The 15,344-nt window shown below is 35.1% G+C and overlaps 1 protein-coding gene across 6 annotated transcripts in view; it reads right to left on the reverse strand.

The window, feature by feature from the left end:
- poe (E3 ubiquitin-protein ligase-like protein poe) overlaps positions 1-15,344 on the reverse strand; it is a 133,652-nt gene that overhangs the window by 67,835 nt on the left and 50,473 nt on the right. For all 6 annotated transcript variants that reach the window (XM_071589166.1, XM_071589141.1, XM_071589156.1 and 3 more), the window contains exons 30-37: positions 15,103-15,305; positions 12,270-12,429; positions 11,406-11,587; positions 8,947-9,192; positions 7,542-7,655; positions 5,826-6,005; positions 4,820-5,057; positions 3,972-4,172 (exon numbers count right to left, since the gene is read on the reverse strand). In XM_071589166.1, the coding sequence (XP_071445267.1) occupies positions 3,972-4,172; positions 4,820-5,057; positions 5,826-6,005; positions 7,542-7,655; positions 8,947-9,192; positions 11,406-11,587; positions 12,270-12,429; positions 15,103-15,305 (1,524 nt within the window). The remainder of the gene's footprint in view (positions 1-3,971; positions 4,173-4,819; positions 5,058-5,825; positions 6,006-7,541; positions 7,656-8,946; positions 9,193-11,405; positions 11,588-12,269; positions 12,430-15,102; positions 15,306-15,344) is intronic.

A 15,344-nucleotide genomic window follows, 5' to 3' on the forward strand; every position in this document is an offset into this window, starting at 1 on the left:
TATTTGGGCTAAAAGTAAGCAAGTGAAATTGACCAAATCCATAAAAAGTGCAAAAAATAAAATTACATTACAGAAATTGAAAGACTGACTGATATATCTGATGGCAAAGAATAAACTTGAGCATTGGAAAGAAATTTTTAATAAAATCGATCAAAAATTGAAACTTTTAATTTAAATTAATTAGTACTCATTTAAAGCAGGTGATATTCTTCATGCCACTTTAACGAACACTCTGCATCAAGGTTGATCATTATGACAAGACTATGCTAACTGAATTTAGCTTCAACTAAGCATTAATGACATTTCCTGAAGTTCGAAGAACTAGAAAACAATGTACACATTACCTATGTTGGAAAGACTTGCCAAGCATCCTCGCTCATGTTAACTCGAACCTCGCATTATATTAGAGAGGCTTATATGTTCATTGATATTTCAATTTGAATCTTGTCTTCACTTCTTCTTATGAACTGTTCTTCCATTAAATCCATAATTTAAGAGACATTTAGAGTTAATTAAACCAAAATCTTTACCAAATCTGGTGATCAGTCTTAGTAAAGGTTGTGTATTTACCTGTTTATAAAAGCCATCACAGTAAATAAAAACCATAAACACAGTAATCAACCCGAAGATCGATTTGGTAGGTGATGGTAGAGTTCACCCAGTACGAAGCCTAATGGCGTGTGAAATTCACACATTAAGGAAGGGGGGCCAGTTTCTTTTCCTGTGCCAGTTATGGTTTCCCAGGAAGACCAGGCACCCGAAAAATCACAAATCTTGGGTGAAGCTGCAGATGCTCAGCAAGGCTTGCCCATGGATCGAACCCCTGTCAGTAGTCCAATGCTCTGCCCCTGGACTATCGCGCAACCCTCATCACAGTAAATATTCATACAATTTTATTTCTTAATTATCTTTGACACATGCCTTTTAATTCAACTAGTCTCACTTAAATTCCAAGAAACTGCAGGAGATGACTTCTGACAGAGCCATCTGATCATTGAATATCACAGGTAAATTTCAAACCCAGTATTTCTTTTTTTTTATATCTGTGACCAAGGTCTTGTAATGTAGGTCATATATGCATTTGCTAATTTCTTACATTCAAACTACCTGCAGTATTTTATGGCTCATGAGAGACACTTGACACCAAAATGGGCTCTAAAATCAGCCCGAGTCTTATGGGCCGGAGTTGCATGGGCATAACTTCAACCTATACATGCAATAAAATTGTCTGAGGCGTCACTTTGTGGAAGCGATTCATATCGGAAAAGAAAGAAATACTTAGTTGTTCCACATATATTTTATTAACACGACCTAGGTTTCGACTTACAAAGTCATCATCAGGTAAAGAACTTGGCAGTGGACTGTGAGGTGGCCCTCATCCGAGAGAATAATGGTTCCAAGGAGCTCATCGCACGAGAACTTGGAAAGTATCAGTTTAAGCCAACCCTCGATCCCAAGGACAATCGTCAGGAATTAGCCGCTTTGAAATCAATTAAGAAGTCCATGGCTTCCAAAAATCTATTAATTCTTAAGGCTGATAAAGGAAATTCGGTGGTGATACTAGGAAAAGACGGCTATATCAATAAGTGTGAAGTGTTCCTAAAGGACAATAACATCTTCGAAGTTCATGGTGATCCAACTCCAAAATTTCATAAAGAGGTCAAACAAGTAATAAAATCCTGCTCAGTTATTTTCCAACCTCCCGAAGTGCATCGGTTAGTGCAAATGAATCCCTCAGCGCCCCGGTTTTTTGGTCTCCCAAAAACCCACAAACCAGATATTCCCATCAGGCCGGTGGTTTCCAATATTTCAGCCCCTAATCACCACCTGGCAAGAAGAGCAAACGCCATCTTCAAGGAGCACACCAAGTTCGTCCCAAAATTTGGTATCAAAAACTCCTCCGATATGACCCGCCGCCTTGCAGAGTTAGTCCTCCCTCCCAAGTGCATTCTTGTCTCCTTCGACGTGTGCAGCCTTTTCCCGAGTGTTCCCACGCAGGAAGCCCTCCAGTTAGCCGAAGAAATCCTTTTTCGGAAGGGGGTCCCGTTCCCAGTAATCAGTGAGTTGTGTTTGGTGTTAAAAACATGTGTATCGCAGAACTATTTCAAGTTCAACGGAAAATATTTCCTACAAACCCATGGTCTGGCCATGGGATCTCCTGTTTCCCCTCTACTAGCAGACATCTATATGGACCAGGTGGAAAGTACTCTGTTCTCCTCTTCCAACAACTTGGTGAAAAACATAATCTCTTGGCACCGTTACGTAGATGATATTTTTTGTGTATGGGCTGGTTCACAAAGACAACTGGATAGCTTCTTGATAACCCTTAACTCCTTGGATAAAAACATTAAGTTCACTATGGAGAAAGAGCTCAACAACTCCATTAACTTTTTAGATATAACAATCACTAAAAATAATCGGCAGCTGGACTTCTCCATTTTCCGGAAGGACACTTGTACGGATCATATCATTCATTCTACGTCAAGACATCATTTCCCACAAAAATTAGCGGCCTTCAACTCTATGGTCCACCGTCTGACTAGCATCCCTCTATCGCCACAAAATACCCAAAACGAACTTAAAATCATTAAAACAATAGCTGAAAACAACGGTTTCTGCTCCCAATTAGTCGATAACTTGTATCGGAAAAAACTAGAGAAAATAGCTGTCAAATCAATATTCGGATCCATCCCCAAGGAAGACGGTTCGAAGTGGAGAAGAATTCTCTTTCTGGGGAATATTTCCCGTAAAGTCACCAGATCCCTTGCAGGAAACAATATTAAACCTGCCTTCTATAATAGAGCCAACTTAGGGAACCTTTTATCAAACTGCAAGGACAAAATTCCCGCAATGGAAAGGAGTGGAGTTTATCAATTGTGTTGTGAGTGCTCTGCCTTCTACATTGGGCAAACCGGGAGAAAATTCAGTGATCGTGTCAAGGAACATTACGCTTGTTTTAAAAACGGAAATATGTCATCCAATTTTGCCCAGCACCTTTTAGAAAACAACCACTCCAGTGAATTTGTCCCCAAAATTCTGCATGTAGAGAAAAAAGGCTTAAGATTAGATGCCTTGGAACGGTTGGAAATTTCGAAGAATAGTCACCTTAAGGGTATTCTAGTTAATGACCTAACTTATTCCTCCCGTTCACCCCTCCTGGACCTCCCTCTGTTCCACAGCCCCTCTCCCCCCCTGAAGCAGTACCCAACCGTAATCTCCCACCCCGACGCCATACACAACCGTCTTCTCCCCCTCCCCCCAAACTTACACACCATTTCCCTTTCTCTTTCCCCTCCTCCCTCTTCTCAAACACCTCCCCTCTCCAGCTCTCTATCCACTATATAAAGCCCTGTGTCTTCTGTTCTTTACCTGATGATGACTTTGTAAGTCGAAACCTAGGTCGTGTTAATAAAATATATGTGGAACAACTAAGTATTTCTTTCTTTTCCTATACATGCAAGCCAATTCGCAGCAAAAAACTTATTAATAATTTTTTTCCACATCAGGCATAGAAAATAGCTGCCTTTATTACAAATTTTCATAATATCACTGTGTTGAGTCAGTTTTGAGCAACAGTTATTATATTTTGTTGAAAGCACTACCTATAAAAATTTTCAAAAAATCTTAAATGCATACAATATAGCCCTTTTCGTATTATCTCACGTGTGGTGCCGCTAAACTCAATAGGTGTTGGGCGAAAGGGGCCTCCGGCAATTCATGCATTCATCATATTTCTTCAGATCAACTCTGAGTTTACTGGCATTCAATCTTAAGTAGTATGAGAGTATCATAAAGGCATTGAAAATGGTTAATTAAAACTCAAACCTTAAAACAAGCTTGTGATGACATAGAAATAAGAACACAATTCTTACCCAATAAACTGGGTTTAATCTAACCGAGTGAACACATGGCTTATCAGAATTTCCGCATAATAACTAATCCTAAGTGAACATTGATTCTTTTAAACCTACCAGTCTGTTCCATGCCGGCCATGTATATTCTCAGGCTTCCATCTTCACACATTAGAATAAGAGTTGTTCTGTGGTCAGGAGATGATGATGAAGGGTGTCTTATGGCAACCATGTCCATTATTTTGGCTTTTGCAGGAACCAATTTTATTTCTTGGACCAACACTGTGTCAGGTTTTAGCATCAATATAACAGGGTTGTTGCCTATTGTCCAGAAAAAGGATTTTTGGTAATAAGAAAAGAGTTAAAAAATGAATAAATATTAATCATGATCTTTCTATTATGTACAAATCAGAACTCTCTATATGGCATGAAATGGAGCATAAATCAATTTAAACTTCACTCGGAATAAAATTGCTAAACAACCACAAGGTAAAGATAAATAATGAATATTGAAGAACAAAGCCAATTACATAGCATTTAATCAAATATCTTAGTTAATTTAAAATTGGCAATTTTACACAAAATAATAATTATTTTGTGGAAAATTGCCAATTTTTAATTAATCATGATATTCCTCCATGGCATGCCTTACACATCTTTTTTTAAATATCTTAGTTCTCTGAATCTAAGATTATGTGTTTCTCCTTTCTGGGACTCCCAAAATTTTAGGGGTCACCTTGTGATTGCGAGCAAGAATAATTTGTTCCATATCAATAAATCAGGCACTAAGCTTTGACCATTTTTATGAATTAGTGGGAAATAAGAATTAAAAATATTATGAAGAAGGTTCTTCTAAACTATGCCATGATTTTTTGTAATGGGTGTTTTAAGATAAATTCAATAACACTTTTAACCTTAAAAGAGTATTGTGTCTGTACACAATTTTCCAAAAAATTCATTTAACTTACTGAATTGCATCACACTGCACACCAACCCAGGATGGTTTGGAACTTCACTCCACTGACACAAAGGCTGTGGACTGTTGGATGAGTTTGATTTAGTTCCTGAGGAGGCAGAGTTACTTGAAGTAGGAGTTCCATTGTTGTTAGATGAAGAATTTCCTCCAGAATTATTCTGAGATGCACTACCACCATTGGTAGCTGATCCTGCATTAGCCACTCCAGCATTACCATTAGTAGTTGTACTCTTGAGATAAAAAAATAAAATACAAGGTAGAACACAGCCATAATGAAAATGATATCAATTTCATGGAAACTACCCTCAAATTTATTCATAAACCTTCCAATTGTAATGAATAATGCATAGGCATGAGGTTATTGTGGTTCCATAGCCTCATTTTACATGAAAACCCTACAATTCAGTGATACCTCACCAAAAAACTAAATTCTTTTAGCCAGTACTTATTATAATTCTACTTCGGCTATTTCAAACAACTAATATGCAGTGACAGGTACAACTAATTTGATACCAATTAGTTGAACCTGAGAAAAATTTTTCTGAGGAGATCTCGAAAGTCGCAAAATATGATCAATTTATTTGCACTAGGTTTGTATCTTTGAGCACCAAGGTCAATACAAAATTACTCCAAAGCAATGGTAAGACAAGTATTAAGTTTCAAACTACATTTTTTCAACTTAAATTTTACGAGCTGGGAGAAATTAAGGTCAGTAGAAGGCTTTGTATGAGCCAGAACAACGATTTACCAGGGGAATTATACTTCAGAGAAACACGTCTCATTCTTCAATTCCTACTATAGTCTTAATGACTGATGACAAACATTAATTTTGGGAAAAATCCATCCCAATGCAATAAAGAAAATATAACAGCCTATGTCTTTTAACAGTAATTTTTTTTTGTTTCACCGAAAATACATAAAAATTTTTTACTAATGCACAAATTTAGCGCTTTATTTAGTTTGCTGGAATTATGACAAATCACAGAGTTAATAAATACCTTAACATTGATAAGAACTACATTCGACAAGTGAGAATCTGATGGGCACTTCAAAGGAGCAAAAAAGCTTTTCCCCTGAGCATAACTGAAGAAGAGAAGCCGCAGAGCATGTGAGTAGTACACAGAAACTCCTCCACCACAAACTTGGCCATTGACATCTTTCACATCTTTATGGTGAACCTGGAAAAATAAAAAATAAAATATTTTAAGCATTCAGGTATTTTAGACTTTTAAATCAGGAATGCTAAAGCTGCAAAACACTAGAAAATTTAAGACAAAAATACAGTTGAAACCTTAGCTCCCTCACTTAAGATTTTGCAAGTTTGATGGCAGTTAGTATGCTCATAAAAAAATCTTCCCATGCTGAAAACACATTTGGATGTGTATTTGTTTGTCATTTAGACAGAATAATTCAATTTCAAAAATAATTTATCTATTTATAATAGCATAATTTGATTAAGTGGGCACTGTGTCTACCATTGTCTACCACCAATGTTACAATACCTGCCACTATGTTCCATGGCTAGAATATGGAGGATACAATTGCATTATTAAATTGTTTGCTGCAATTAAATCATTCTATCTACAAAAATTCTCCATTTTACTTATAAAATTGTACGTTGTAATGAGAAAATACTATCATGTCTACCATAGCTCTCACATTAACTGTAACAACAACACTGATATCAGAGTTTGGGCCAGAAATAGGAAAGGTGCTGCCATATGGAGCAGGTTATAAAAATGTACCATGGTGTATGTAATAGAACATCATAACTATATTATAATGCCCTATCTACTTCACACTATTTAACTTTGTATACAGAATTTTTTTACACAAATTCATTACTTAGTTCCTAGTGTAACTGGAATCTGCACCTCGCCTAGTTTTTTTTTCTATTGGTACCCAAGTTCCCTTCTGAGAGCAAACTTGCATCATTAAGTTTCAATTTCATGTTCAACTTTGAACAATCAGTTGACTTATATTTTGTTTGGGTGGCTTAGTTGGTCTCTTTCATTAACTTTACCTTTTTTCTCTTCGGTATTAAGAAATGTGTTCATACGGCATCATTAGACCAACTCTTCTAACGATTATTTGTAAAAAAAACTATTCTCCTAATGAAAATACATAAATTCAAGTAATACAATAGTGCATTTAGCCTGAGGCTATGGAGGACACATTACAAATGTATACATGCAGCAGTAGTGGCCACTGAGTGTTGACAAGGAAAAGTATTCCGTGGATTACTGGTGCCTGTTTCAGTGGGGAGGTCATGTATCAGCTAACACATCTGTCAAAAAAATTACTTAATATACTGGACAAATGCGAAAAAATCAAAGTTAATTCATTACTTGATGTAAGGAAAATAAAAAAATTGATATCAATTTGCTGTCACAATTTTCAAAAATTGCAAACTGAAAAATAATGGGGATTCTTCTAACAAGCAAAATTTCACTATCCCAGTTTTGTCCAGTTTCATGATTTAAGTTTCATGATTTAATGATGTGCTGAAAGAGATTTTACCTGGCAATATAGTCAAGGGCATCCTCATTGTCAATGTCTGAGCAAGATGAAAATATGTTAATATTCTCAGGCTGACTGCCAAAGGAGATGAAGACATTTTCACAGAAAATTTAAAAAGGGAATATAATAACAATACCCTGATATAAATGCAATATGCAAAAGCATTTCTCATTAAATTTTAAACATAATATTACCTCAATGGTGTTGGTTACATAGAATGAGCCATGACGAGCAGAACTCTCCTCATTCATAGCTTGGCTATAGATATGACCACCAGATGACATTAGCAGCATATGAGGTACACCACCCTAAAACCAAAGAAATTAAATTAATTTAATTACACTAAAATCATACCACAAAAACGATTTATTTTTTAAAAGTCAACTACATATCTACTCATTAAGACTAATTTATATTAAAAAATTAATATTGAAATATTCAACTGGATTAATGGATCATATGCAAGAGTACATCATAACAGCACATAATTACTTCTAGTTAAATTAACTTTACGACATACCATTTCCATTCAGTGATAAGATCAAAAATATTAGTGGATCTATTAGTATTCCAAAGAGAAATGGCCTAACTTATGTGGCTAAATTGTAGACGCTTATTCAAAAATTGCACTGAGCACTAGTATTGTTCTTCACTCCATTTTAAGACGGACTAAAATTGAAATTTTGAATATTTATTGAATTTGCCTGCCTTTATTTCAATTTATTTCCAAAGGGTAATTTTGCTAGTCAATAAAAAGAATATTCTTGAAAAGGAATACCTATTCAGCTAAATTTTTATACTTATAATTAATTTTAATAGATATATCCAAATTATACATATATTAATTTAAAACCATCATTGAACAGCTGGCTAAAAAAGCATTATTAACTTCAGTACACCCCTTTTTAAAACTGTGACATGCAAGATAAAGCTGTGGTGATTAGACAAATATTGGTTTTAGTGGTCATTTTCATGCGTTTATAAGGTATTAGACAAAATAAATATATTTGTATTTTGTTGTACAGTTTGCCAAATCTAGAGAATGTATTTGCTTGAAAGTAATAAATACTCCAATAAAATTTTAATGCATACATAACAGCTGGTATCAAAAGGCACCAAGAAGCATTGTGCATACTTAATAGTGGTAGAGAGTATTGAAAAACAATTGGTGTCAACTAATAATTTAAAATAATTCAATAATAACTAAAGAAAACAATGCAATATTTAACATGAACTGATTAGAAGAAAGAAATAAATTGTAACTAAACAGTTACTCTGAAGTGGCTCACCTACTTAAATATAGATTTACCCTTACACATGATTAAGCAGAGTGAGCTACTGCAGGGCAATGCAGTTAAACACAGCGAGTAATTGCAAAATTCATTGCATTGCTTTCTTTATAGTGATTTCATTCAAAATAATAGGCATCCTGAAGATTTAAGCACAACATAATCCACTATTCTTTGAAGAAAGTAATGCATACAATTACAGCAAGCAGAAATTTCAAATTGAAGAACCCAACAAAGAGAACAAGATTAATTAATTACTAGATTACATCAGAAACATTTTTTTAAACATTTATTTAAAAATTTAAATTACCTCAGGGAACACAAATGTGCAATCCCTAATCTTTCCACTTGGCACCAGGAAATAAAACTGAGGAGAAAGTGCATCTTGGGAGAGGTCATAAATTTTGACAAAGTCGGCAGTCACAAGGGCCAGTTCAGTCTGTGACCCTGGAAGCCATGCAGCTCGGATGATGAAGTTTCCAGTTTCAAGACCAGGATGTAATACTAAGTGGTCAGCAACACTTCCACTGCCTCCAAAGGTCACAACATGACAGTCCTAAAATTATGAGGATACATTTAGTAATGAAGTCACAAACAAAATGATCAGGACATTTGAAAAAAGAGTGGAACTAAAGATCTGGTCACCAACATACTGCAATAACACAAGTACCGGAGAGTACAATAAAAGTTCAAAAAGTTTTAAATTGGCATTTGATGTTTAAGCTAACATACATCTTTAGTCCTAAAATTTTTGCTTCCATGAAAAAAGAAAACATTTCTAAAAGAAGTAAAAATTATGAATAACCCCTGGTATCAAATGGCATTGAGTATTAATTTGAATACTGATTAATAATTTTTGGCTCTAGGTTACTATTATCAAGTTTCAAGAAAAACATAAATCCATCAATAGTTTATTTTAAATACTGACTGGACTTAAACCTTCACCCAGCTTCACCAAGGCTTTGTGATTTTTCGGGTCTCAGATCTTCCTGGGAAACCACAGGGAATGGCAGAGGGAAAATAACTGGCCCCCTTACCCTGATCTGTGAATTTCGAACGTCCTAGTCACCACCTTTGACCTTTGGGTTAATAGCTGTGGTCGGTATCCATTTTAGTGAGAAATTTTGCCATTTTTTTTGCATTATTTTCCATTACAGAACCTTCAACCATTGTAACTGTTAACCGATATGTTCAATGAAAGAGCGAAATCCAATTATAAAAATATTTATGCCATTATTAATTGATAACTATGATTTACATAATATTGAAAACTCATACATAGTTTATGAATCATCAACAGCTTGTAAATAAGTACATCTGCCATTAAAAATAAAAATGATTCATGATATTGTTATAATGTAATAACAACTAATTACTTACATTATTTAAGGTACTACCTAACTTGTTAATCATCTGTGTCTCTCATTGGGTAGACATTTCTTTTTGTTCAAATACCCTTTCATTGCTCATGGAGTTCATAAATGGTAAACCAGTAGCAGTTCAATTGAAAGTCACCAGATGAACAAATTTAAATTGGTCTTCAGATTCTTTGAATCCTGATGCATATTTCTTCTCCCTAAAGTTGATAGAGCTAGACGGCATTCTGTTCCAAAATAGTCCAGTCTCGCTAACATTAAAAACAAGCCAAGGAGTGAAGGAGCCACTTTTAATGATTGCTTAGAATCAGGGATTCTCGCAGCTGCTTCTTCAATAGCACTTGCTGATTCACCCATCAAAGTAACGCTGTAGATACCTGCTTACTGTTCAAAATTCTGGAACCAATCGGAAGTGGTATTGAACAATTAAAAAAATTCATCATTATAGTCTCTCTTCAAAGACTCAAAAGCTTTGGTTCAAGTGACTGCCGGTAGAAGAGGCATATTATTTGACTATGTTGAGTTGATCCGTGAAATAGGTAGGTTTTTAATTTGTTCCAGCACCAAACTATGCACATGAGTGAGTTTCTTTTGGCAGAAATAACCATTGCAGATGCACATGGACTTCTTTTTTTTGTTTGCACTGTTGAAATTGTGAGGTTTAATTTAAGTGCAATGTGACCCTGATGCCCTGTTTTTGGAGCACTATCACCCTCACTGTTTATCTTCTAGACTAATACTTTCCTTGTTAATTTGCGAGGATTTCCTGATTCACTAACAGTGCATGCCATCCTTTTCTTAGCCATATTTTATGTGACCATGCTGTGCAAACATAACTAACTATTGTGGGAGATCTCAATCTTACCCTACAATTTGCATAAAATAACAGCTTTAAGTTTGATTTAGATACAGGAAATAGGAGAACAAATATCAGGCTTCTATCATCTGCTCTATTTTTTTGTCTACTGTGTTACATTACTTTCTCGGCGAAGAGAAAAAGAGAGTACATAAAATACAAAGCAATGCCATGAATCAAAACTTTCACTACAAAAATGGCATAGAGCGTGTTGAACTCCATTTGCGTTGCATGTATGTATTCCATTGATAGGAAACCCTATTTGCACTGTAACAAAACTACATTTCTCAAAATTTTGCTAAATAAGGCATAACTCAACTCTTAAACTATGACAAACAAAATATTTGTCTCTAGATCTTCCATTGCAAGTGAAAAATAAAGAATGTATGATGTTTTTTCTGATCTTCCAGTGGGTATTCTGAGTTGTAGGACAGTGAAAACACATGAAGTTTCAGCCTTGATTTCTTAAATTATGCATATATGAGAAAATTCTTGATATTTAATATTCTTTTATAAATGAGACAAACAAATAATTACCTTGAGACCACAAACTGCCAGAAAATCTTCATTGCATGGATTTCCAGTAATTGACAGCACAGTAAAAGGCACAGGTGCCGATGCCAAACGGGTCAATGTCAGCTTTCGTTTGGATGAGTCTGCTTGTTTGAGTAGGGCACTAAGTTGCAATACTGTGATCTTTCCCTTTTCATGAGTAACAGCTATAATAGAAACAATGTTTGAAAAAATCAAATCATAGGAAGAAGATTCAAATCAAGGACACAGTTACTTTTTGCGAGAATGTATAAGAAAATGATTTCAATACATAATTCTTAAATTCATACACACGAGTGCAAATCCAGAATTTAGTGTTCATGAATTTGACTTACAAAAATACTTTGGTTATACACTTTTTCAAAACTATGCTGATTTCTTATTAAGTTAAGAACTACATGGAGGGTTTAAAAAAACCCAGTTTCTTCAATCTTACATATTTCTATGTTTCTGTGCAAGTGTGAGTCGTTAAAGTAGCTTTGTTACCTGAACATTTGACCTAAGAGAATTTCATGCACCGAGTCATGATAGTGATTACACATTTGTACATTATGGTTTTTCATTTAATTGATAATGTGTATTATGAGTAATCTGCAATTTGAATTCTTTCAATTGGTTTCAGATAAAAAAAATCTCAAACAGAAGTAATTTGTGTTTATAGTGTGATTTAACGGCTAATACCTTGTTTTACCATAACCTCAATGAAGGGATATATATCCTTGATTAAGCATCATAAAATACAACATTAAACTAAGACACCAGTTCAGCCAGTGACTTTTCAACCACTAAGCTGAACTTATATTCATCATTTTAAACATGGACACAAGCATGTTAAATATCAGCCCTTACCCAGATGCTGCCGTTTTCCTTGAGGTGAGGAAAGTACACACATTGCTACCCTCCTAATCATGTGTGCTGATAAAAGTTGGCGAATTGTTTGCCCTTGGTCACCAGAGTAGCTCATTCGTACATGCTCAAAGGCTCCTTCTTGGGATCCTAGAGTTGGAACCTGTAAAACAAAAAATTTTAGAGCAGACATGGCAAAACCAACTTTCAAAATCTTTTGTGACCAGCAAATAAATTTTCCAAAATAATTATTCTCTTGAAGATCAAAGATAAAGGCAGCATTACTAACCAAAAGTAATTTATTTCATTTCTAGGGTCTGTTAAATGTTGTTAATAGTGCCTTCGCAAGACAGAATGAAAAATAAGTCCTAAAATCATCTCCTGGCATTTATCCTTAAACATATTTTAGAAATTAGCAATAAGAAATTAATTTAAATTATTAGAAATCTCTATTGATAAATGAAAAAATATTTTGGTAATTAATGGAAATTAATATTAGTTTTAATATAAAAAGTTATTTGATATGCTCTTTTGAAATTGGGCTGTTGTGATGGCACCATTAGGGCATCTTGAAAAAAGCTCAAAACAGCTGCTCTATTGGATGGATTTTGGTCAAAATTTAAATCACTCCATTTACTCTTCTTAAAAATTTTAAATATAAATATTATGTTGCTCAGGTTAATAGTTTTTGAGTTACCATTCCCACAAAAATTCTACCAAAGTCAATACCAAAAATAATTTGAAACAAGGTTTAAATCCATCCCGAGGAACTAAAAACATTTATGGTTAAACGCCTTATTTGCACTTTTCTAGGGACCCCAGAAAAAAGTATAAAATGCAAAAGCAGGATAAGGAGAATTTTCACTTTTCAATACTTAATTATTGAAATCATTGTCTATAATATTATCATCATCACAAATAACTTCCACTGGAATTTCTACATCACAATCAATATAAAATCATGCCTTCCTGGAGCTGTTATATATTATAGAATCCTTACCTTGCTTTCAAGCACAGGAGTGTAAAGCATCCAGTACAATCAATATTATTGACTTTATAATCCTCCAACAATCACGCAGACATAAAATAATTTCTTAACAATCATTTTTCAATGATTCACCTCAACTATCCAGTCCATACCGGGGTACCCGGATATGCATTTCAACTTCGCCAATAGAATTAATTGACTTTGCCTTAAAAAAATTGTATAACCGCCCAGATCCCGTAAATTGAAGTAGTTTCTCAGCAATTCTTCGCAAAAATTTTTTGCAATCAATGATTCAATAACAGTTATTAACTATCAAACTTAATACCCCCTCCGTCATGATCAGGTACCCACTAAGGTCTCTGTGCATGAAAGCCGTGTTTATACACAGTTTCATCAAGGTGTTTATGTAATTTAACTTTCGAATAAACAAACAAAAATATCATTTGTAAATTCCTTCTTTCAAACAATTTTGATTATAAACAATAGTAAAGATAGCAGGTAGAAAAACATCATTCTGTTTTTTTTCATTTTTGTTATTATTTCTTTTAATTACAATTCCATACAAAAAACTAGCATTTAATTATTATAAATAGCAAACATTAATTTATTTCGCTCACTCCTTACATTTTGTGGGGGTATTACAATGTTCATCACAAACAGGGAACTCATATACCGAATATGACTTTCGAGTTTTGCAACGTTTTTTGAATTTGCTCTGGAGACAAATACAGCATGTACCCGTAATCTTTTTCCTTCCGGTTGAATGTAACAGTGCCTGAGGTTTCCCAGCTGTTGGCTGTGCATGTGGATTTATGGCTCGACCCAAAAAACTATCAACTGCCACTTTTGTTATGAAATGCCAAATTACTATTGAGAATTGCCCAAAGGTCTTGCATTGAAGAAGTCTTATCACTCTCCATGCGCTGAGCACGAATACTGGCATCATCAAATCTAATAAAACAAATGATGTTCCAGAAGAGACTAATCCCCATTGCTGCACAGTGCAATACGAGTAAAACTTCCAGTACTACGACACATCATAGGCGGGTACCCGGTTATAGAACGAATGGTGAAAGTTTGGTTATGGACAAGACCCTAAATCCGGTGGTTGGGGTTCACTAGTTAAGTTTGCAGGAAAAAAATTGTAACTATATTTCTCAAGTGTATATTCAGTTACAGGTTGGACACTGATCAATAAGCAGCAAAATTTTCCTTTTCTGGGACCCCAATTTAGCATCCAGAGCATGAAGCTCTTCCTCAAATATTTCTGAAGTCATTCATGCTTTGGAATTTTCTGTACATCCAGTGGGCAACGTTTTTACATATTTGTCCTAAGACGCACTAAGGACTTGTTGATTTACCAACCATTAGTGGCTGAAGCCTCTTAAGAAGTGAGGAAATATGAAGACCTTAGGTAGAGATTATTTGCATGAGGAATATTAGGATGATCAGAATGGAGTGGTGACTAGTGTACTGGCTTCTCCTTCTGGGAGCCCTGGGTTTGAGCCCTGAAGGTGGCAGGATTTTTCAGTGGTATCCAGAATTCTATTTTGGATGCCAAGTGGAGAGAACTTTGAGTACACCGTCTGTCAAATGGGATGTTAAATTGTGGATCCCTTGGTGCCTTCCATTAGAAATGGGCTAATGCTAACACTGGATTTTTCTCCACCCTTCCTCCATTCCCTGAATATCCAACCCCTACCATATTACCCATCTATCTCTTCAGGCACAAATGACCTCTGCTGTTGGTTGCCTCCCCGGTGTTCTAATTATATCTCAAAGCCTGCTTTTCATGTCTTTTTTTCTCAAGTACTTATGATAGTTAAAGAATTTTTAAATTACACTTACCATTAGTGAATCTGTTGGGACAAATTTCTTTTGAAAGGTGTGCAAGGCATCTAATGCTTCTTGTGCTCTGCGATGACACCCTACAGGAGAATGTCTCACTGATGATGCTTCCATTCCAGACATCAAGCCCAATACCATCTGAAGAAGAGAGCGCACCAAGCTACTTCCCTTTATGTGGGCAAGTAATCCATCTCGACAGCTCTCTGTGAAAGACAAATGCGAGTTTTTAGTAAAGGTTGGGT

The sequence above is a fragment of the Hetaerina americana genome, unplaced genomic scaffold (assembly GCF_022747635.1).
Source record: "Hetaerina americana unplaced genomic scaffold, ioHetAmer1.1.p SCAF_1, whole genome shotgun sequence".
Taxonomy (NCBI): domain Eukaryota; kingdom Metazoa; phylum Arthropoda; class Insecta; order Odonata; family Calopterygidae; genus Hetaerina; species Hetaerina americana.